At 27.5% G+C, this 23,310-nt stretch overlaps 5 protein-coding genes across 5 annotated transcripts in view; 3 read left to right on the top strand and 2 right to left on the bottom strand.

Moving 5' to 3' along the window:
* LOC113789812 (uncharacterized) overlaps window positions 1-10,109 on the top strand; it is a 35,854-nt gene extending 25,745 nt beyond the window's left edge. Inside the window, exons 2-3 of the mRNA XM_075820121.1 lie at window positions 279-3,489; window positions 3,572-10,109. Of these exons, the coding sequence (XP_075676236.1) occupies window positions 2,049-3,489; window positions 3,572-7,809 (5,679 nt within the window). The 5' untranslated portion in view covers window positions 279-2,048 and the 3' untranslated portion in view covers window positions 7,810-10,109. The remainder of the gene's footprint in view (window positions 1-278; window positions 3,490-3,571) is intronic.
* LOC113789702 (uncharacterized) lies at window positions 9,246-9,921 on the bottom strand. Its single transcript, XM_027339271.2, has 2 exons — window positions 9,785-9,921; window positions 9,246-9,696 (listed from the first exon to the last, which is right to left on the bottom strand). The coding sequence occupies exons 1-2, from the start codon at window positions 9,897-9,899 to the stop codon at window positions 9,500-9,502; spliced, it is 312 nt and encodes a 103-aa protein (XP_027195072.1). The 5' UTR covers window positions 9,900-9,921; the 3' UTR covers window positions 9,246-9,499.
* A 1,689-nt stretch (window positions 10,110-11,798) lies between the features above and the next one.
* Window positions 11,799-13,025, top strand: LOC113789785 (uncharacterized). The gene is made up of 2 exons (XM_027339364.2): window positions 11,799-12,526; window positions 12,613-13,025. Exons 1-2 carry the CDS (start codon window positions 12,279-12,281, stop codon window positions 12,674-12,676), a joined length of 312 nt encoding a protein of 103 aa, XP_027195165.1. The 5' UTR covers window positions 11,799-12,278; the 3' UTR covers window positions 12,677-13,025.
* A 127-nt stretch (window positions 13,026-13,152) lies between these two features.
* Window positions 13,153-16,405, bottom strand: LOC113789864 (uncharacterized). Its single transcript, XM_075820122.1, has 2 exons — window positions 16,063-16,405; window positions 13,153-15,789 (listed from the first exon to the last, which is right to left on the bottom strand). Exon 2 carries the CDS (start codon window positions 14,748-14,750, stop codon window positions 13,173-13,175), a length of 1,578 nt encoding a protein of 525 aa, XP_075676237.1. The 5' UTR covers window positions 14,751-15,789; window positions 16,063-16,405; the 3' UTR covers window positions 13,153-13,172.
* Window positions 16,406-18,886: 2,481 nt separating this feature from the next.
* Window positions 18,887-22,752, top strand: LOC113789801 (methionine synthase reductase-like). The gene is made up of 5 exons (XM_027339384.2): window positions 18,887-19,627; window positions 19,744-20,394; window positions 20,458-20,753; window positions 20,816-21,310; window positions 21,379-22,752. Exons 1-5 carry the CDS (start codon window positions 19,027-19,029, stop codon window positions 22,423-22,425), a joined length of 3,090 nt encoding a protein of 1,029 aa, XP_027195185.2. The 5' UTR covers window positions 18,887-19,026; the 3' UTR covers window positions 22,426-22,752.
* The last annotated feature ends 558 nt before the right edge of the window (window positions 22,753-23,310 follow it).

The following is a 23,310-nucleotide window of genomic DNA, read 5'->3' as shown; positions in this document are numbered from 1 at the left end:
TAAACACACAGAAGAAACATATAAAAATAATTTTTTAATTTCTTTTCTCTGTTACATAAATAAATCAATTCAATGTGGTAGAATGTTATTTTCTTCATTTCATTTCACTTTACTTGATTAGATGAATCGAAAAAAACTATTTCTGGAACAATGGCTGAAAAACTAAATTCAGTAGAAATTGTCGCATACACACACACACACACACTCAAACATACACTTTTAAATTTTTGATTAAAAAAAACTAATTTTTTCAATCTCTTTCTTTTTTTCTCTTGTAGAAACACTTTAAAATGTGATATGCGTTGGCAGATATATAAGAAAACAACGAAGAAGAAAAGAAATAAATTTCGTTTAAAATGGTCAAATTTTAAATGAAGATTAATTATCATCATTAACCAATGACAATTTAATTCTTTTTTTTTTTTTTTTGTTTATCAACATTTGTGACGTCTCAATGAAATGAATTTGGGAAAAAAAAGATACTGAATGTCACACTGAATTGCCATTAAATCAAATCAAAATAATAATAAGAAGAGAAGAAAAAGAAAATAATCAAATAAGATATCATCAAATGTTTCCAAATTTTTTTAACCCAAATTTTTTGTGTTTTTCTGGTTCTGTTATTATTATTATTTCTGTGTTTTTTTTTGACAATAACATTATGGAAATTTAAATGAAGAAAAAAACATTTATATTATCAGATCAACTTACACTCATACTTACATTGAAAAGTTTTTTATTTTCCTCTTCATAATAACACTGTTGATTGAAACCAAAAGATCCAGAAAAGAAATATACAGGAGAAACACTGACGAAAAGAAAAAAAACTTATTTACTTGTTTTTTTTTCATCAACTTTGAATCCATCATCATATAGTATAATATTTCACACAAAATTTTCATTATTATTTTGGATCCTGTCATCTGTGAAGCGATTATTTTGACATTTTTCGAAAAAAAAAAAGAATAATTTTTTCCTTCTCTCTCTCTCTCTCCTCTCATTCTCTTTTCATTCGAAAAAAGCCTTAAATTTTTTTTCTGATTTTGAAAATCTTATTTTCTTTTTCACTTGTTATTGTCATCAGTCGATTGTTGTTGTTGTTGTTGTCGTTAGTTTTGTTCTGTTTTTTTTTGTAATGTTTTCAGCAAAAAATTTCTCTTCATTTATAATAATAATAATAATAATATTGTCATTGTCAACATAATATTATGTTTTTGTTGTTGTTGTTGTATTTTTTCCCGTTATCTCAATTCAACAACTGTGGCCTTTTTTTTGCGTTTCTCTCCCAACATTATAACACATACACACCCACCCACACACAACATTAAACCAAGATTCATTTTAAATAATTGTGATTGATTGTTGTAATTCCATTGACATAACATTTGAAGAATTTTAACAGCAACAACAACAACAATAACAATACCGAAAAAAAAATTGTCAAAATTAAATTATCAAAATCAAAAAAGAATCAAATCAAAAAACAACAACAAATGTGTGCAAAGATTTCGATCAAAATTGATTTATCAAAATCAAAATAGAGAAAATTATTGTTAAAATTTTTTTTAAATAAATATTTTTGTTAGCCAGAAATCACACATATAAACACTGATGCATAAACTAAATTAGATTCAGTAGAAACAAAAAACGGGACATTTTTTGTTTTTGTTTTTGTTTAAATTTGTGAAATGAAAAAATGAAAATCCGTCAAAATCGAAACAACGATGAAGACGACGATGAAACAAAAATTTTCAAAGACAACGACTACCGGAAGTCTATTATTATCATCAATACTAATGATTAAAATTTTATTGTTTGAAAATACGAATACTTGAAAAAAAAATTGAAGGAAAAAAAAACGTGAAAATTTTTTCCTTTTTTTTTGTTGCTTGCCTCGTTTTGAATACACGAAAAACACACTTATAACACAAACACCAATATATACTTTACTTACATAGAAATAAACACTGTCGAAATAAAAGCGATAGAGAGAAACGAAAAACAAAAAACAAAAAAATTGACGAGAAAAATACAATCAACCACGAAAAATGGTCAACGTCCTAGTTATTGGCGATGGCGTCACGGTTGGATCGACTAAATCAATGTCGACATCGTCATCGAATACGACTACGACTACGACGATGACTGCAAATACGCCAACAACATTTACAAATTGTGATGATGAAAATAAAACAATACAACAACCAACCACAACGATTAAATCGATCCAACCAGTGATATCTTCGGCAACATCTTCGTTGACGACGACGACGACGATAAAAACAAATGCAACAACAATCAATAATAGCCAACGTTTTAACGCTACTGATGTGATAACTAATCGTAATGACGGAAGAAATCATCAAAATAATAATTACACTAATAACAATAGGCTAGCCTCAACAACAATATCCACAAATAATTCAGTTTCGTTACAGTCATCATATTCTTGTGGTAAAAATCATCATCATCATCATACATCTTCGACGGCAAACATAAACAATGCATCAGTGGATACAAATCATAAAAATGGTGGCGATGGCGGTGGTCGTGGTAGCGATACAGATACCAATCATCATCATCGTCATTCATCCGCTTCAGTTGCTGGCGGTAATAATACTGGTATTACATTTAGGCCTACAAATTATATTTTATTAAATAAACTTCGTGTACAATCATCATCTTCTCGTATACGACGATCATCATCATCATCATCATCGTCAGCAACAAATATTGATCCATTGAACGCTATCGTTACAGTTGGATCATCATCATCATCATCATCATTGAATGGCCAAAATAAATCATCATCATCGAATGTAAATAAACTGTCAACATCAACATTGTCTGATCGGCGAGATTATCTTGGCCATAATAGTAATCATCATTCACAAACAAATCAATTACATCAACAACAACATCCTCATCATCTTTATCAACAACATCAACATCAGCATCATAATCATCAAACACAGCATGGCCAAAGCTCTAGCCATAAAACAACGTTTAGTACATTGGCTAATATAAATAAAAAGATTTCCAACAACAATGTAATTGAATCACCAATTTCAATTTCAACAACAAAAATGATGACAACCGCTGAACAAAAGACTACTATGGTTCCATCATCATCATCATCATCATCGTCGTCGTCAAATGGTCATCATTCTCATTCAAATTTTCATAAACAACAACAACGTCTTTCAACATCAACTATAACGACGACGACGACGACGACAACAACATCAGCATCCACATCCACATCATCATCCATAGTGATGGTGGGTGGTGGCAATGTTGGATCATCATCACCATTGAATCATCATCATATAAATCATTTACATCAACACCTACGATCATCTGTTTCAACCACATTCAATGGTAGTAATAATTTTCCGAATACATCAACAATAACGATGACGACTAGGCCGATTATTACTCGTGTCAATGCACCATATTGGCTTAACCAACAGCCGAACAACAAAAAAGGTTTGGCTACATTTCATTTCTGAAATTCATTTTCTAAAAAAAATGTTTTTTTTCGTCTTTCTTTTGATCTAAATTCTTTTAGATTGTTCATCATCATCATCATCTTCGACGCCTACAACATCGATACATGAATATCGTAAAAATTCAGCATTATTGAATGAAAAAAATCGATCATTATTGATTAATAATGGAAATGTGATCAATAGGTCAACATCAACGGGCAAATCAACGGCAATTGTTGATGATGATCTTGTTCAATCGAAAGTAACACCATCATCATCATCATCAACCATATCTGTAACAAAATCTGAACAAAAAAATTCAAAACCAATACGATCAATATCAACGATAATAAATAATCATAGTTATCGTATTAATGATTCAACAAGATCTGCCGCTGATTTATCAACACGGAAAACAAAAATGATGATCAATTCTAATAGTGATCAATCGTTATCGATATCAAAGAAACAATTATCATCATTACATATGCAACAACAACAACAACAGCAACGAATTGACAGAATCGATACAGATAAATCAATGATGAATAATGTTGATCTTGTCAATAATAATAATAATGATAAAAAGATCAACAATGATGATGATGATGATGATAAAAATAATGTTTCTCGATCAGTCATTGTTGATGATGATGATGATAATAATAATAATAATAATCATTATCATACAGAAGAAAAACAAAAATGTGATACAAACACTCGAGTCAAATCTAAAACATTAATAATAACAAATGATATTGATGGCAATACTAATAATAATAATAATAATAATAATGGTGATATTGTTATTGATGTTGATAATGATGATGATAATAAAAGTGTTACACCGGAATCTGGTCACAATATTAACGATGTGTATGCTGATGTTCAATCACCATCATCATCATCATCATCATCAAATGATAAAATTAAAACAACAAGATCGGATAATAATGATTCACAAATGAAACAATTATTAAAATTTATTGAAAAATCTTCACCCGAAATGCTTTTTCTATTGGAAAAAAGTGCTCAGCTTAGTTATCAGATGGCATTGTTTGAACGAAAATTAGATTATTTGAAGAAAATATTTACGAATGAAAATAAAAACAATAATAATTGTACGGAAGAAAATAATGAATCATTGCTTTGGTCAAAAGTGATCAATCGTACACGAGCATGGATTGCTGATTGTCGTAAAAAGAATATCTTTCTTACTAATTATGAATTGAAACCATTGGTGAATAAAAAGTCGAAAATAATATCTGAAGAACAGATATTAGATGAATGGAAAACATTGGTAGCTAAAAATAATAAAGAACGAAAACCAATGAAAATGTTTAATGTTGATTCATTGGCTACGATGAACGAACAAAATGTAATTGATGCTGCTGAAACTAATGAATCGTCATCATATGTAAGTCTTTCATCTAAAGATGAGCTAATAATGTTGCTCGATCAGATTGCTCAATTTTCATCAAACATCATATATCAATCTCGTAAAAATCAATCTAATAATTTTTATGAAAATAATAATTTGAAACAAGATAACGAAAATGATGATATTGTTGATCTCAATCGTAGTGCAAGAGATGGCACTGCAATCAATGCTGTTAATGATGATGATAATGATGATTCATTGATTCGGAATCAAAAAATTAATGAAAAACAAAATGGAAGCATTCATGATAATAATAATAATCATACTCAATCAATAATGAAAGATGAAATAGATCCAAAATCATTTTTACATCGATTATTGACAAATAATCGAATGAATAATGATGAAAATGAACAGAATAGAGAAAATGAACAATTATTGGAACAATTAAAGCCGGATATATTGAAAGCATTAGTACAGATAATCAAAACCAATTCACTTCTAGTCCAAGTTCAACGTGAATTCGATATACTTATGTGTGCACATTTGAAATCTTATAGTCGTTCGTTAAGTAAACAACAACAACAACAACAACAAGGTGCACATCGTCAACGTCATAATGAAGTTAATCAATTTATACTGGGAACATCACCATCATTATCATCATCAATGCCATTCTCTTACAATGGTGGTGGTGATCATCATCAGCATCAGTTATTAGCGAAACGAATTAAATCCAATTCGCCAAACCAGCATAAATTACGAGCACAACAACAACAGCAACAATCGCAAAATTTTGTTATTAATAATAATGGCAATAAATCAATGACAGCTAGTCATCATAATTATAATTTCTGCAATAATCCAAATCAAATATTAAATCAAAAATTTTCACAAACACAACAAACAAATCGTATGATGAATGATGAACTTTCACAATATGTTGGTGGTGATTGTTGTATGGGAAATAAATTATCACAGAATAATAATTTTGTTTCGGATGGTGATTCTGGTGGTGAATTTACGGCAACAACCGTTACAAATGAATTTAATCAATGTATTACTGATGATGAATTATCATCATTATTAAATCAGATTGCTTTGTGTTCGCAGAAAATCATTGAACAAAGTGGAAGTATTACTGGTACCAATTTAACTAATACTACAAATAGTTCAAGTAATAATAGTACAAGCAGTAGCGGATGTTGCTGTAGTACTAGTATTGAAGCAAAATGTTGTAGTATTAACAATCATAATCATAATCATCATCATCATCATCATCAATCGACACAACAACTTCCGATAACTCCATCAACGTTAGCTCTTCGATCACAACATCATCGTCAAATTGGTAAAGATCCTTTATCAACATATAATGATCAAATGATGATGAATCCACAAGAAATATCAATGAATAAATATTATTGTATGAATCCAACTGGTTCTGTACAAGATCTTGCACGTTATCATATGAATTATTCATCGCCAATTAAAACAAACGCAAATTCTATGTCTTTCAATCATCTTAATCATCATCATCATCATCACAATCATTTATTGAACCATCATGATGATAATAATTTAGATTCACATCAACAAATATTCAATGATTCGATGAAAAAATTTGATAATTGTTATTCATCACCATCATCAAAAAGAATTTTACATGAACAATATCTTGGATGGCCATTGGATGGACCATTATTCGATCGTGTTTCAAACAATATGACTGGATTCATGCTTTCATCACCAAGATTTGATATGATGTCTCCACTTGTTGATCAGAATCATCAACATTATATGGCCAGACATCGTACAAATATTGGTCAACAACATTATTTTCATCATCCAGATCATCGACAATCCGATGGTCCATGTATGAATGGTCAAATAAATGATTGTATCAATCCTACCAGTGCATTTATATTCGATCCTAATGTTGATGTTGAAAGTTTTTTAATGGAAGTTGAAAAAGAATTGGATGAAAATCGTTTTACATCGGCACCTCCATTTATGAACCCTGTATCATCTGCATCTAATTTTGATAATGGAACACCAACACATCATAATAAGAATGGCTATAATAGTCGATCATCTAATCATCATTATCGTTGTTCATCTATGAATCGATCATCTATCCTACGAGATGAACCATCTTTTTGTTGTCAACGAACATCAACAATGCAACAATCATCATCTTCACAGTTACCTATGGCTGAACAATTGAAATGTGGTCCAGGATTAGCATCTTATTCGTCACCTCTAGTCACCAATAATGTTGTATGTAATGCAACTTCAACAATGCATTCACCTTTAATGAATTCAATTCATTTGGATCGACAGAAGCATTATAATCAACGAAATCATTTTAATCATAATAATAATAATAATAATCACCATCATATAAATTGTTCGAATGCACGATGTTTAGATCACCAATCGTTGATATTAGCAGGCGGTAATTGGAAATTAAGCCAACGAAATTCCATAAATGATTTTGGTCGTTTCAATATATCATTAAACAATCTATCGAATAATCAAATGAATGGACATCAACATCATTTTCCATCAACAATACAATCATCGATGACCAATGGACATTCAATACCACAGCTATCATCATTATCATCATCTACAGCTATGATGAAAGATCAAACAAAATTTTCTTATGATCTTTTGGATGAATATCGAACACAAGTATCATATCGTGTTAATGAAGAAACTGATCGACAATTAAAAGAAATTGATCAATGGCTTTATAAACACCTTGACCAATCTCAACAACAACAACAACAATCACCGAATCTAATAAACAAGAACAATAATAATAGTAGTCATTTGCATTTAAATCAAGAAATTGGATCCGTACAACAACAACAACAACAAAAATCGATTACAATGTCGACAACAGACTTAGCAAAAGATACATTTCATTAATTCAAGCAAAAAAAAAAAATTCTGCATTTGACATGTTATTCCATTCTTTCTTTATTCATTCATTTTTTTTAAATTACAAAATTTCAATTTTCAATGACTAGCAATTCAACAGATTTACATTTACAGTGCCAATTTACCATAAATCAATGACCAGATTTTGCATAATCAGATAATAAGTATTTTAGACAAAAAAACAAAACAACAAAAAAACTGTTCTATAAAATCCATATGTAACAATTTTTGATTGTTTGTTTTTAAGCGTTAATATTTTTTTTTGGGTCCAATGAATTTCCTATCATTATCAAATGAATTTTGAATGATTCATTCAATCAATCGATCGAATAGTTTATCGTTTCTTTTTTTTCTCTCCTTTCAATTTCATTATTATTATTATTATTATAGTATTTTCGTTTGTCAATTTGACAACAACAACAACAAAAACAGAATGACAAAACATTTATAATTAAAATTTGCTGTCTGTGATTTACATTATTATTATTATTATTAATTAATTAATTAAGACTATTACTGATCAATCATTCACAAATGGATTCAATCAATGTCGAATATTATTTTTTTTTTTTGTTCCTTTAATCCTTTTTTTTTTTGCTTCATTATCATCATTTGTTTTATTTTCATTCATTTTCAAATTTTTAAATTTATTTTGTGCATTTTGATGATTGATGATGTTATTTGTTGTTGTTGTTGTTTCCGAATCATGAATCATCATCATCAACAACAACAACAACAACAACAAAAATTGTATTATGCACGCCTTAAAAAACAATAATAATAATAATAATAATAATAATTTTATATTTGCCTACAAAAAAATGAATATTATTTGTTTTCAGGAAACAACAACCAACAAAAAAAAAAAACAGAAGATATTTGAAACATTCATTCATTCACATTTGCAAACATTACACTGGAAATTTTTTGTTTTGTCCCTTTCTTTTCAAAAAAAAAACTATAGACTATTTTATTTTCCTGATTAATAACTTGAATGTATTTATAAAAGAAAATTTTGTTTTTAAAAAAAAATTAAATTAAATTTATAAATTTTTGTTTTTTTCCAACGTGATACAAAACAACAACAACAACAAAAAAACCGATTCCAATTTCAGATGCATTCTTCTTATACTGTTCTCACACACATTCACACCAACACTGTATTCTATTATTTTTTTTTCTTTTCTCGTTTGTTCGTTTCGTTTTTTTTTTCAAATTTGTTCAATTTTTTCTTGTCACTGAAAACACACACACCCACACACATGATTCATATAATCATAATTAATTTTTTTTTGTTTCATCCCTTTTCCACTCCTATTTATAATAAACCATAAGATCCTGATTAATTTGTTTGATTATTTTTTCGAGAAAAAATAATAAAAATTGATTAATTAAATTTAACTTCAAATTTGTATTTGATGAAATAAAATGGGAAAAAATATGGAAATTTATTGATTATGAATGAAAATGGAAAAAATAAAAATAAATGAATAAAATACAACAGGTTGGAAGGGTTAAGAATTTTTTTTTTGATGAGATGAAAAAATAACGACTAATCCACATTCGATGCTTTTGAAGTTTTTACCATCATCGTTGTTGTTGGTTGGTTTAAAATCACTGGTTGAATAAATGATTTGAAAAAAAATTCCATTTTTTTTTTGTTTTTGTTAATTTTTATTTATTTAGGATGATTGGGTGCTTTTTGATATGCTGTATGTGGATAATTTTGTGGAACATGTACTTGATGTGGTGGTGGATAATCATCGCTTACATGATTTGCTGTATAATAACAAAAATATATTGTGACCATTAATGCCATTAAAACAGATACAGCACCTATTGTAATGCCAGCAATGGCGGCTGGACCTAATTCACCTAAAATGAAAATTTTTTTAGAATCGAAATTATCATTATTTTTTTCAAATAAGTTCAACAGTTTGATAATCGTTTATATTGCACTTACCTCTTCGTTCACCATAACGATTTTGACCAAAATCATATGCACCACCAATATATGCTTGACCAAAAACAAGTTGAATTGCTGATGCAATTATAGCTAAATAAAAATATAATTTCATTTTTATGTATGGATGGATTTCGATTCTTTTCACAAAAAAATGATGATCGAATTGCTGTTTTAGATGATGAATAAACTGAAAATTCAAACTACTTTTTGATCGTTTCCAAAAGAAAAATTAATTTATTTTTTTGGGTTTGATTTTAGCAAAAATCACAAAAAAAAACATAAAAATCAATTGTATTGCTATTGTCGAAAGACACAAGAAAAATGGTAAAATGATAAAAAACCTGGAAATTGCGTTGTAATGATGCTTATCAGGCAATAATATTTTAACATGCTTAGATATTAAAAAAACAAAAAAAATTTACAATTCAATTCAATATTACATTTTTGATTGCTATTGGATGCAATCATCATCATCATCAAACAACTGGTAAAATTGTCCTCCTGGTTTCAACAACCTCACCTAGTAACCAAAAGAAAAAAGAAAAAACGTTTATATTATAAATTATAAACATCAGATATCCATTGGTTACTATGGATTATTTTATGGATAATCATCAAAAATCTATCTAAATAGTAAATCACTATAGTAGTCAAAATATATAAAATATAATATTTTTATAAATTGTCATCATTCTAATCAAACAACAACAACAACAAAAAATAAGTATTTACTGATAATCTCTCATGGCCATTTATTATTGTTGTTATTATAGAAACTAGAAATTATGTATTATAAACACAATCCATATTAAATTTGCTATTTTGATTATTAACATTTTGATCTAGAAACCGGATACAAAAAAAGGGTACAGAATAATCAAATTTTTCATTTTGTTCAACAAATATCCTTTATTTATTTTTTGGTGTTTCAACTAAGTTCCAAAACCTTCAACATGATGATTTGAATTGTAAATCATTTTTTTCACATTCGATACATAATAATGTTCAGACAAAAAAAATAAAATGGTTCATCGATAATTAAAAATAGACTTGCATGATGATTTTTTGTATGTGTGTGTGTTGAGAGAAGGAGGGAAGTGAGAGAGGTGGCCATATCAATATTTCATATATATTGGATTTTCTGTTACTTTGGTTACAGAAGATTGATTTTTCCATTTCTCTTTCTTTCACTTATCATCATCTTTCTGCCATTTTATTTCAAATAAATAAATGTTGATCCATTGAATGATCTATTTTTAGGTTTAGGAAAATAATAAACACAACAAAAAAAAAAATTTCTCGAACAATTTTGTTGTTGTTTTTCTTGAAACAACAACAACAAATAACCCGAATGAATAAATAAAATAAACTGGCTAATGAACCAAAGAAATGGACAAACAAAAAGATGATTGACCAGAGTGTAAAATATGCTGCTGTTGTTGTTGGTCCAATTTTTCATTTTATTTTTTTGCTTCCAATTTCTCTTTCATTTTATTACGTGTGATGGAGAGGGGAAAAAACGGTGGAAGATGTAGTGAGCGAGAAAATGGATTAAACATCGAACATTTTTTTATGAATTTATTTTATTTTTAGAAGTTTTTTTTGTTGTTGTTGTTGATGATGATCATTTATCATCGATGACAACAACAAAAACAAAAAATGACAACAACAGGTGAGAAAAATCAGTAATCAAAAAACGAAAATTTACTTTTATTTTTCATTAAAATTAGAATGTCAATATTTTTTTTTGTTGTTGAATGATGTTTTTTAGTGAAAAACAAAATCTGGTAAGTAAAAGTTTGAGAAAAAAAAAGAGAAATGGAAAAAAAGGGAAAGTTATTGACTTTTAAAAGAGAATGAAAGAAAGCGAGAGGTTTCATTAGAAATTTTGAATCAGGATCGACACTCTTTATACATACGGTTATTTTGATGATTTTCGGTTCATTTCATTTCATTTTATTTTTTTTTTTTTTTTTGAATAAGGTCATCTATTCATGAGAATTAATGATTGATCGAGATAAAATGAATGAAAGAGAAATAAAACTGTATAAGATAATGGACTTTTTTTTTGAAAAGAAATAAGAAAAAAAGAGAATACCTATAGGCGTTTCGTATTTGATTCTATTTATTTTTCCCGCATCTTCATATCGGTTTGGACTTAAATTTAGTTTGATAAAAATCCAGGTGTTGACACACAAATACAAAGTGTGTATAGTTTTCATTATTCACATACATTGATGATTTATTCATGGTAAAACCATCGATTTTTTACGAGATAAATCCACAAAAAAAAGTTCATTTATGATCGACAATCACAATTGATCACAATAACAAATCAAATTTAATTTACAATTTTTGTTACGTAAGAACGAATCGTATTTGAATTTTGGTTCTGTTTGTGTTTATGGTGGTGTGCGTGTGTGTGTGTGAAGGATTGAAAATTTGTTAAATCCTGAGAAAAAAAATCACAACTGCAACAACAACAACAAAAATGGCTTTAGAATTTTTTATTCGAAAATATTTCAATCATCAATTTGCTATCGTACATTATTATCGTTCATTATGGATAATGTTAATCTGTTATATTCTATTATTATTATCAACAACAATGTTTATCGAAAAGGCTGATGCATTTATATTTTGGAAAGCTAAAACAACTGCATGCGATATATGCGATGGTATCGATACCTATTCCGGTCGTAATGTTATGTGCTGTTTTTTATCATCAAAATGTTGTGGGTAAGTTGAAATTATTATTTTCATTTTATTTGTATTTTTTTCATATTTAAATTTTCATTTTGTTTTTTTTCTTCTCATCCTTATAGTTATAATAATATTGATGATCTTGAAACTGCTCGTATGAACGTAACATCAACAGGATCGACGTAAACGAATGAAAACATTTGAATGGAGCAAAAAAATAGAATTAAAGTTTCAAAACAAATGAAAATTGTTTAATTTATTTCGAATTTAGAGTATTTTTTCCCCCTTCATTTCCATTTTGTTCCAATTGGAATTTTCATCTTCGATGTAGTAGTTTTGTATATGATTTTAATAAATATGTCTCTCTTTTTTTAATTTTTTCAAAAATAAATTTTATTGAATCTTTTTTTTCGTTTTGGTTTTTTTTTGTCAAATATTAAAAAAAAATATCAAATTACCAAATTATTATTATTGTCCCACAAAATTAAAATAATGATAGAAAATTTTCCAAAGAAATAAAGAGATCTAAGTGTAATGTGTAATTGTGTTTGTGTGTGATTTTCAAATATTATTAGAATCAAAATGTAATCAAAATGATGATTTTGTATTGCCAGTGAGAAGATATTTATTATTGGAATATGTTTTGCTTTGTTTTCAATGGATTTTAATTTGAATCTTCGTTCTATCTTTTTTGAGGCATTGTTATGATGATTTTACTTTCCTGTGCATCAAGATCTTCTTCCCTGTCGACAACAGTATTCATATTGAATAGATTTTTTGTTATCGTTTTTGAATGTTGATTATCATAATCAGTATCTTCTTTTTCTGGTTCTGGATGTTCATTTTTATCAACAATTGGATCAGTTATCGATTGATCGGGATAATATTCATTATTAGATATTATCGATGGAATTAAATTTGGCATAAATTCTAATTGTTTTTGTATATTTGATGGTAAATTCCAATGACGTCCACTTACTCCACGTGTACCGCCTAAAAAGAAACTGGATAAACCGACAGGTAATTTTGTTTTATATGGCCATCGTTGTTCATTTTGTAGTTGATTAATGTTGTTGTTACTTTTATTTATATTTGAAGAAAATGTTAAGGATGTCGTTTTTCTTGATTTATCAAGATTTATGATAGTAGCGGGATTTCCACTAACATCATTTGACCTGCTACTATATGGATTGATTGCAATGTCTATAGTTGGATAACTACTTTTATCGATTTTATCATTATCGACGTTGTTTTTAGCTACAATGATGGTGTCATTGGCACTATTAACTTGTTTAACTGTTGATGCCGATGCTTCCAACAATGGTATATTATCAAAATTAGCTTCATCAACTGGTATTAATGTTATTTTATTCTTATCAAATTGTTCAATTTTATCGATTTGATTTGATTTCGTTATGCTTGATTTTAAATTTTTCTCACTATTAGTACTGATATCATACCAAACCTCTTCAGGAATTCTATCCAATTTGTTCTGTTGTTGATAGATTAATGGTAATGGTGTAAAAAAACTAGCCAATGAACTCGGTTGTTGATAAATAATTGGTTGAAAATCTTTTGGTGGTAATACATAAACGGGATAAGTTTCCGATGATGCTAATGGTCGATTTATTGCCTGTGATGATGATGATGATATTGGAAAAGAAGAAGTTTTACATGGAACAGATTGATCATTATTGTTATTATTATCGTTTGATGATGAATTATCGATTCGTTTTTGAAACATATTTTTATCAATATTAGCAACATTATATGGATGATTGTTGGCAGTTGTTGTTGTAATATAATGTGCAAAAATTGGCATAGTAGCCGTGAATGCAATTGGATTACGCTGTGGATTCCATTGTAATGTTGTGATCAATGGTGATGCATACAATGAAATGGCTGATGGCTGCATTGATGATAATGATGATGATTGATATGGAATTGGATAAATATTCTGATGTGGAATATATGGAACCAATGTGGACATCATTGATGTTGTTGTAAATGGTCGATAAAATGAACCAATTGTTAATGATGTAGCTGGAGAAATTGCTGAAATACCATTATTATTGATATTAAGATTTTCCAAGGACATTGATGATGATGATGATGATGATGAAGGCAATGTCGTTGTTGTTGGTAATAATGATGAACGTTTTTCACGAACAATGGCAACATTTTTCACCGTTTTTGTCGCATTTATCATCATAATCACCGATGACCAAATCAAGATGATTTGAATGAATAATTTTTCCATTTTGTTTCAGAAACTCTTTGTTTAATTAAAAAAATAACTCTCACACTCTGTTTTTTACTCAAAATATTATGATCGGGTAACCTTGTCGAAACTTAATTATAAAAGTGTTTTGCTTTTTAAATTTAAAAAGTTCTTTTTTTCTAATTAATTCGAAACAAACTTATGATGACGATGATGATCGCTGATAAATGATTTTCACAATGCAAGAGGGTGACAGAAAATATAACATTGATGACGATTCAAATGAAAAATTTTTCAAACAAGATTTTTTTTGGAAATAAGAAATGGATAACATAAATTCTATATTCAAGTTTTTCAATAGTATTTGTGATTAAACAGAGAGAGAAAAAACATCATCATCAATAATAACAACAAGATAATGTTTATGATGAACAGAAAATCTTTGTTGTTTTTTTTCAACAACAACAACAATTTTGTTTTTTTTTAATTTCAAATTGATAATAACGATGATTGTTGGTGGTGGTTGTTCATTCAAATGTTGTAAATAATGTGGTAATGTATGATGATGATGAACAATCCAAAATAAATTAAACTTCACAAAGAATTTCGTTTTGGTCAACGAACAAAAAAAACAAAACAAAACAAACAAAGAACAATTGTCTTTTTTTGTGTATGCTTGAGGTGATAAATGTTTATTGAATTTTTGTTGTTGTTGATGAATAATTTATATAATAATAGTAAATTGCATCTTTTTTGTTTGTTTGTTTGTTTGATCTTCTGTTTTTTCAATAACCACAAAAACAACAACAAAAAATGCAATAAAATAAAATTAGAAAATGAAAATCACAGAGAAAAAAAACATGAAAAAAAAAGATTGAATGGAATATTCATTTACTTATTATTGATCCAAAAATCATTGAAGCAAAACTATGAATAAAATTAAATTTGACAACAAACAAAAAAAAACACATTTGCGTTTTTCCTACTATATTAGTATTTGTTTCAAGAATTTTCTTTTTATTCTTTAACGTTTTTGATTAAAAAAACGAAGAACGATGAAAAAAAACCAACAATGATGCTATTTGATGATTAACATTGTTGTTGTTGTGTAGTAGGTGGACGTGGGTGTACAATTATATTATTGTTTTTTCAATGTTGTAATTATAATTGTCGTTGTATTCAATCAAAATGTCAAATACGATGATGATGATGATGATGGTAATTGATGTTTTTTTGGATGCGAAAATAATGAAAAAGACAAAAAGAAATTAATTTTTTTCTATTAATAACAAAAAAAAGTATTCAATTTTTGTCGTTTTCATTATTGAAAACAATAATATGATAAACTTACATTGATTCTTGTGAAGAAGAAGAAAAAAAAATCCAATCGAAAGATTTTGTGATTGAAAAACAAAATGAATTTTTCTCTCACGTTTCTACAGAGTTTTTATAGTCAATTTTTTTTTGGAAAGAAGTAATTTTTTTAAAAGGGTATCTCGTATAGGTGTGTAAAGGGTAATGATTGTTGTTTTTCTTGTTGTCTTCTTTTTTCGTTTTTTACGCAATTAGATGTCAATGTTAGTCGACTGGTTTGTAGATTGTATGAAATTCATATTGACAATTATGATCGATGATGATTGAATATTATATTGATAATACATAGAGATTCCAAATCAAGAATTTCTACATTGGCATAAGGATGTTAAATCTTGATGATAAATTCACACATACACTACTTTTTTTTGGTAATAATAATAATAATTTTTTTTCAAAATTGTTGGCTTTTGTTCAGTGTTATTGATCCAACAAACTTGATTGTTGGACACACCAAAAAAAAAGTTGTTTGATTGAAACGAAGAAGATCAAAACCAGACCTTTCTGTTTTTTTTCTTTCAGTAATTTATACGAAAAAATTTTTTTTTATTGGCGTCTATATTTATATAGATAATACTTGTTGTTGTCCGAGAAAAACAAAATAATCGAAAATATTCATCCATAGGATGAACTCTCTCTCTCTCTCTCTCTCTCTCTCTCTCTCTCTCTCTCTCTCTCTTTTGCTATCCGATCGACCTGAAAGTTCAAGTTCTTCTTGTTCGTACAATTTTTTTTTTGTATTCGATTTGACCGTTCGATGACCGTTGTTTCATTCATTTATTCATACGAACATTTTACCTAAAAATAATAATTTTTTCTTTTTTCTGATGAATACTATCCGTTTGTTCGTTGTAATGTTTTTGTTTTGTTTCTTGTTTGACCTTTGATGATCATGTATGATTGGTAATCAAAACCATAAATATTCTATAATAATAATAATGGTATTGATCGATATAATCAAATTGGCAATCATAATCAACAACAACAACCAACCAAAAATCATTAATGAGAATGTTTCATGATTTTTGGATTATGAATGAGAAAAATGGCTTTTTTTCGTTTTCGTTTTATTCAATTCAAATAATGAATATTATTTTCGTTAACTCTAATTTAAAAAATCATTATTCAATCCATGAAAGGATTTTATCCATATGTGGCGCTACTGTTTCACTAATACATTAAACTAATAGAGTATTTTTCTAATGTGAGCAATATTTTTGGATAAAAGTTGTTATTATTGGCAAAATCAAGAATAAAATTTCAAAGAAATATGTCGATATCATTATAATACACAATAGGGAAATCATCATAAAAATCATAACAAAAATTAAATTATTACAAAATTCTAGCCACACAAAAAAGATTATTATGCTGATTGAATAATAAAAATATTCTCAAAAACAAAGAATCAGTAGAAAACAAATAATAATAATAATAATAATCCATATTTCAAATTTATGGTTGTACATATAAATGATTCCTAATTCGTTTTTTTTCTTTCTGATTTGTTCCATATAACAATGAATATATGCATTTCATTTCTCATATGATTCATAAACTAAAGAAAAAGAAATTAAATTCATTTTTAGCTAATGAAATTTTTTTTTATATGATAATGAATGTGCATTATACAAAAGAACTTTCCGAAAGTGTATTGCATATGAATATTCGCAAAGATCCATTGCAAACAGTGTGTGTGTGTTTTGTATGGTATTACAGTGCGTGTGTGTTTTCTCAAGAATGATCATGCGTTTTTTTTATTATTACTTCTTTTTCGTTTACAGCGCCTGTGTGGTACGCGTTGTATTTGTTTTGTTTTGTTTATATAAATGTGCGTGTTTTGAGCATGGTGTTGTTGAGCTGACAAAAACAAAAAATTCAATTACCAATATTGGGCCCAATCAAACAAAATTTAAAACAAATAAGAATCGAATTCTTTATTCATAATATATTTTGGAGAAGAATTTTGAAATTAAAAAAAAACGATTACAAAGAATATTCATCAATTTCATCATTGTGTAAATGATTGATTCGTGTTTTCGTTTGTTGTACAAATTGCGCATTTATTTATTTTTTCACTCTAAAATTCTGTGTATCACAGCGAGAATGCGCTTAATTCTATTTCGATTCTGTTTTTCTTGTCTTGAATGAAATTCAAATTTATTCAGTTTCATTATATATGTTTTTTTTGTTTGTGTGTGTATGTTTCTTCTTTTTCTTCTTCATTTTATCTATGCAATGCAAAAAAAGAAATCTTTATCACTTGTTGATCAAATTGATTTGAATGATGTAATCAAATTGATTTTTTGATTTTCTTCGAAAATGTTCATCATCATAATATAAATTGTTTTAATGATAAAAAAAGAAGAAAAATTAATCAATTCGTACAAAATAAAAATGAAATTTAACAATTCAAAAAAGAAAACCCGAAGATAAATGAACAACGTATTTGTTTCATAAAAAAAACAATCAAATTCTCTTATAACAAACAAAAGTAAAGTCGACGATCCTTACAGCTTTTTTTTTCTTTCTTTGTTTTTGATTCATTAAACACCATATAGTTCGAGCTTTATCATTATGCATAATCTTTTTATTTGATTTTGATCATCGATCGATATATTTTCATATCATTTTTTTCCTCACTGATATTTGCTTTCGGCATACTGCACATTATTGCTAAATAGTAGTTATTATCATCATCATCATCATCATCATTTTGCATCATTTGCTTTTGGTTGATTATAATGATTTTGTTTTGTATGAAAATTTGCACGATTAATCCTAATGTATTTAGATTCGGTTTTTCCATGTAGTAAATTTCATTATTTCATTTTATTATTATCCCTTCATGAACAACCATTTTGTCCTTTATATATAAAATTTTTTTTTTACTATATTCATTCATCATTTACGAATGTTCAAAATTTTCTTTTCCTGAATTATGTCATCCAGTAAATCAAACAATAATAATAATGATGACAACGGCAACAACCAAATCGATCAACAAGATTTAAACATTATAAATTTGAATAAAATACGAATTCTATATGCATCACAAACAGGCCAAGCGGAAAGCATTTCAAAAATAATTTATGATCAATTATATGATTCAATTAATCAATATGTTTCAAATTGGACAGATTTTAATATTGACAATTATCTACAACGTTATTGTATTAGTGATTATGATAAATTGATAACTGATTTTTGGAAAATAGATAATAATATAAAAACAACAAATTCATCATCATCATCATCATCATCTGATTCCGATTTTTGTTGTGTGCGTCATTCTTATAATAATAAAAATTTATTGATTATTGTTGCATCGACCACTGGACAAGGTGATCCACCCGATAAGGCAACAAAATTCTTTCGATGGCTACGACGTTTAAAACGAGAAAAACAACTAACAGAATTCAATCATTTAACCTATGCATTGTTGGGCCTTGGCGATACAAACTACGATAATTTTGCCAATTTTTCCAAACAATTGAACAAATTGTTCGACGAATTGGGAGCGATATCATATATTACACCAGGTTTGTTTGTCACGATCATCATCATCATCATTGATTCTATATAATTGATTTTTGTTAACTATTACAATTGACATTTTTGTATTCTATTTTTTTTTTCATTTGTTCAACCAAAATAGCTTTTGCTGATGATGCAGTCGGATTAGAATTAGTCACCGAGCCATTCATTGAAAAATTGATTGCAACAATCGTGCAACATTTTGAGAAATTAAACGTGACGAATAATAATTGTTCCCATTCAAACGATAAATGTGAAAAAGACCATTTCTCTGAATCATTGATGATCAATACATCAGATGCAAAAGACAATTTAATTGATTCGGCCACTTTCGTCAACGAACCAAACGAGAAAATTAATTTAACCATAACGGATAAAAACTCAATTAATCATATTGATGATATTGAAAAGGTCATCGATAGTAATCAAGATATAATGAACATTAATCGACCAGTAGTATCATCATGTATATCATTGACCAGTTCTGACAAATGTAACTTGAGTGATATTTGCCGACAATTGGTCGAACCTTCCGCTCAATTGGAATCAATAGTTGATATTGAACAATTGAATCTCCCCAAAATTCCACTCATATCAACAAAAGAAAATAATTTATATAGTCGCTTCATTTATAGTCAAAAAAATCTCGAACAACTTCCATTCTATTCTGCTGGAACATCGATAAATTCTATAAAAAATTTTCTTACAAATAAACTCAATAATACGGATAGTTCATTGTATGTTGGACAAGTCAATTTGTCTAAAATTCTTTGTAAGTATAAAAGAATTGAATGTCTCAGTTATTTCACAATAATTTTTCTGCTATTTTTTTTAGCAAATGATGACTCATCATTGACAACTTGTTGCCATCGACGAAAAACTCTTATTGAATGTGATGTTGAATATGAATTATTTCAACCATATGAACAAAATGATTGGTTCATACCCGGTGATTCATTTGGATTCTATAGTGCAAATTTATTGATTGATGTCTATCAAGTGATACGATCGATCAAAGTTAAATGTTCCGATTTTGGTGATAATGATGACGATGATGATGATGACTCAATTTTGCTTTGGGATTATTTTAAGGGCAATAAAAAACAAGTGTTTGTTGTATTAAATGATAAGGTATGGAAAAAATCAATGGAATAGAAATAATATTTTATTATCTCATTTTTTTAAAAATACAGAATATTATTGTTGAATTATTACCATATCTATTTTATGGTGTTGATCTTCGTACGATACCGAAAAAAGCTACATTATGCCATCTGGCTCAATACACAACCGATGAACAACAAAGACGTAGATTATTAGAGTTGAGTAGTAAACAAGGAAATATAGAATATCAAAAGCTAATACTTGGCCAAAGCATTACCATTTGTGATATATTACGTTTGTTTGACACTTGTCATCCGCCTATTGATGTATTTTTTGCTTATTTAATCACCGCAAAGCCTCGTTATTTTAGTGCATCAAGTTTACCAAAAATTTTTAAACAGAATTTTGATGCTAGTCTTAATAATAATCATCATGATGATAATAATCTATCATCAACAACATTGATTGACACCCTTTATAAGTGTAAATTTAAAATAATGTTTTCCGTTTCTACAAATTTCTCACACACATTTATGCGAACATCCGAAAACTTGCTAGGATTGTTTTCTGGTAAATTTTTTCGCGTAAGTTTTTTCTTCAATTTTTAAAATTTAAACAATTAAAAATCTATTTTGTTTTTTGTTTTTTTTAGCATTACGATTTTTTACCGGAAAATTTTCAAGCCGATCTTATGTGTTCAAATGTTTGGAAAACAATCGAATTAATTCATGAAAATGTCATAAATGGCAATATATTCGATAATCAAGATGTTACATTATATCAATCTATATCATTTCCAGTTTATTTATTTCAAAGACTCAATAAAACATTTCGTATGATACCACGTGAATTATCATTAAAAAGGCCACTTATTTTGATATCAACCGGAACTGGTGTCACACCATTTTTAACCTATTTCGAATTACTACAAGATATCCTTTCCTCTGATAATAAACAAAACAATGACATTGAAAATCATCATAATCATAATAATGATCATTCATCAAACGATACATTAATGAATGTTTTGGATTATTCAAAATTATCAAGTGAAATTTTCTTTATATTTGGTTGCCGCCATCCTTATCAAGATTTTGCCTATTCGGATCGTATAATTTCATTGTATAAAAATCAACCTTCACTAATAAATCATCTATGTCTATGCTTTAGTCGAGCAAATTTTATTGATTTATTGAAATTTGAAATCGAATCACAAATTAATCTATGCTGTATGGCCAAAATGTCGATGTCGATAAATAATAATAATCATAATGAAAGTGAAGAGAATGTTTCGACACAGTCAAGATCAACAAGTAGTGAACATTACAACAACTTTAATGGACAACAACAAAATTTGGAAAATGAAACAGATTCACAGAAAAGCATTATCAAACATGTTGATCAATTAATACGTATACATGGTGAAGAATTAACCGATTTGATTATCAATCATAATGCTATTATTTATATTTGTGGTAATTGGAAATTAATTACTTCTGATATTAAACAAGCATTCTGTGACATTCTTACTAGATATCATTTTGAAAATCATAATGAACAAAAAGATGATAAATTATTTAATAATTATTCATCAAAAACAATAATTAATAATAATAATATGAAACAAACATCCGAAGCAATGAAATATCTAAAACAATTGCAACAGAATGGTCGATTTGTACAAGATATTTGGACTTGAAAAAAATACAAACACACCCAAATTTATCGTTAGGAAATCGATAACCCCAAAAAAAAATTGACAATTATCTTTGAAAAAAAAATTGATGATTATCAATCGAATGGCCTTGATCTCATTTTGATCATTGACATTAGAACATTGTTGCTGTGTTTATTGTTTTGTTCGGAATACATCACCAATTCACATTCATAATAATAATGATGATCATTTTCGTTTCAGTTTTATTTTTTCAATTTATTAATTTTGTGAATTCATTATTATTATTATCATTATCATTTTATATATAAATATATTTTTTTCTCATTTCAAAAAAAACAATACCGTAATCATTGATAATGATTGTGAATAAAAAAATTTATATTTTAAAAGAAATTGATCTAAAAAAAAATTTGCTATTCGTTTTCTAATTTTTTTTTCTCCTTTGTTTTGTTTCGTGCGATTTTCTTTTCCCTTTCGGTATCCAACAACAGAAAAAACGATCATTCATTCGAGATGATTGAAAAATAAAATTCCCATCATCATCATGATTGTATGTGTGTGTAAGTGTGTGAATTGATTACAATAGAATCAAATCGATTAAATACAATCATTGATTATCTAGTTCAATCAAAAAAAATGTACCTGAACAACACTAAAAACACCATATATGTGTGTGATAATGATGAGATTAATGGGAAAATCTTTATTTTTTTCCAATCAATATGAAATCGATGATCCTGAAATTAATTAGAAATTTTGATTAATTTAACTTTAGCTTTTCCTTCTCCTTTTTTTTATTACATGTTTAAATTCTGTACCATTTGGTAACAATATGTTTTTCGGTAATAAATTCCGTTTAATTAATTTGATTGATTTTCAAATTTGATTGTTTTTTTCTGGATTTTA

The sequence above is a fragment of the Dermatophagoides pteronyssinus genome, unplaced genomic scaffold (genome assembly GCF_027571235.1).
Source record: "Dermatophagoides pteronyssinus isolate colony J.1.1.1.1 unplaced genomic scaffold, Derpt_VIB-CSIC_2022.12 sq0005, whole genome shotgun sequence".
NCBI classification, from domain to species: Eukaryota; Metazoa; Arthropoda; class Arachnida; order Sarcoptiformes; family Pyroglyphidae; genus Dermatophagoides; species Dermatophagoides pteronyssinus.
The sequence above is the reverse complement of the archived record's forward strand: the minus strand, read 5'-3'. Positions and strand labels throughout refer to the sequence as shown.

Bases quoted from the DNA above. Each gene is read 5' to 3' on its own strand.
- LOC113789702 (XM_027339271.2), bottom strand. From the start codon at position 9,899: ATGAAATTATATTTTTATTTAGCTATAATTGCATCAGCAATTCAACTT. The intron at 9,697-9,784 runs GTAAGTGCAATA...TTTTCATTTTAG, and splicing joins TCGTTATGGTGAACGAAGAG to GTGAATTAGGTCCAGCCGCC.
- LOC113789785 (XM_027339364.2), top strand. From the start codon at position 12,279: ATGGCTTTAGAATTTTTTATTCGAAAATATTTCAATCATCAATTTGCT. The intron at 12,527-12,612 runs GTAAGTTGAAAT...TCATCCTTATAG, and splicing joins TTATCATCAAAATGTTGTGG to TTATAATAATATTGATGATC.
- LOC113789864 (XM_075820122.1), bottom strand. From the start codon at position 14,750: ATGGAAAAATTATTCATTCAAATCATCTTGATTTGGTCATCGGTGATT.
- LOC113789801 (XM_027339384.2), top strand. From the start codon at position 19,027: ATGTCATCCAGTAAATCAAACAATAATAATAATGATGACAACGGCAAC. The intron at 20,754-20,815 runs GTATGGAAAAAA...TTAAAAATACAG, and splicing joins TTGTTGTATTAAATGATAAG to AATATTATTGTTGAATTATT. The intron at 21,311-21,378 runs GTAAGTTTTTTC...TGTTTTTTTTAG, and splicing joins TTTCTGGTAAATTTTTTCGC to CATTACGATTTTTTACCGGA.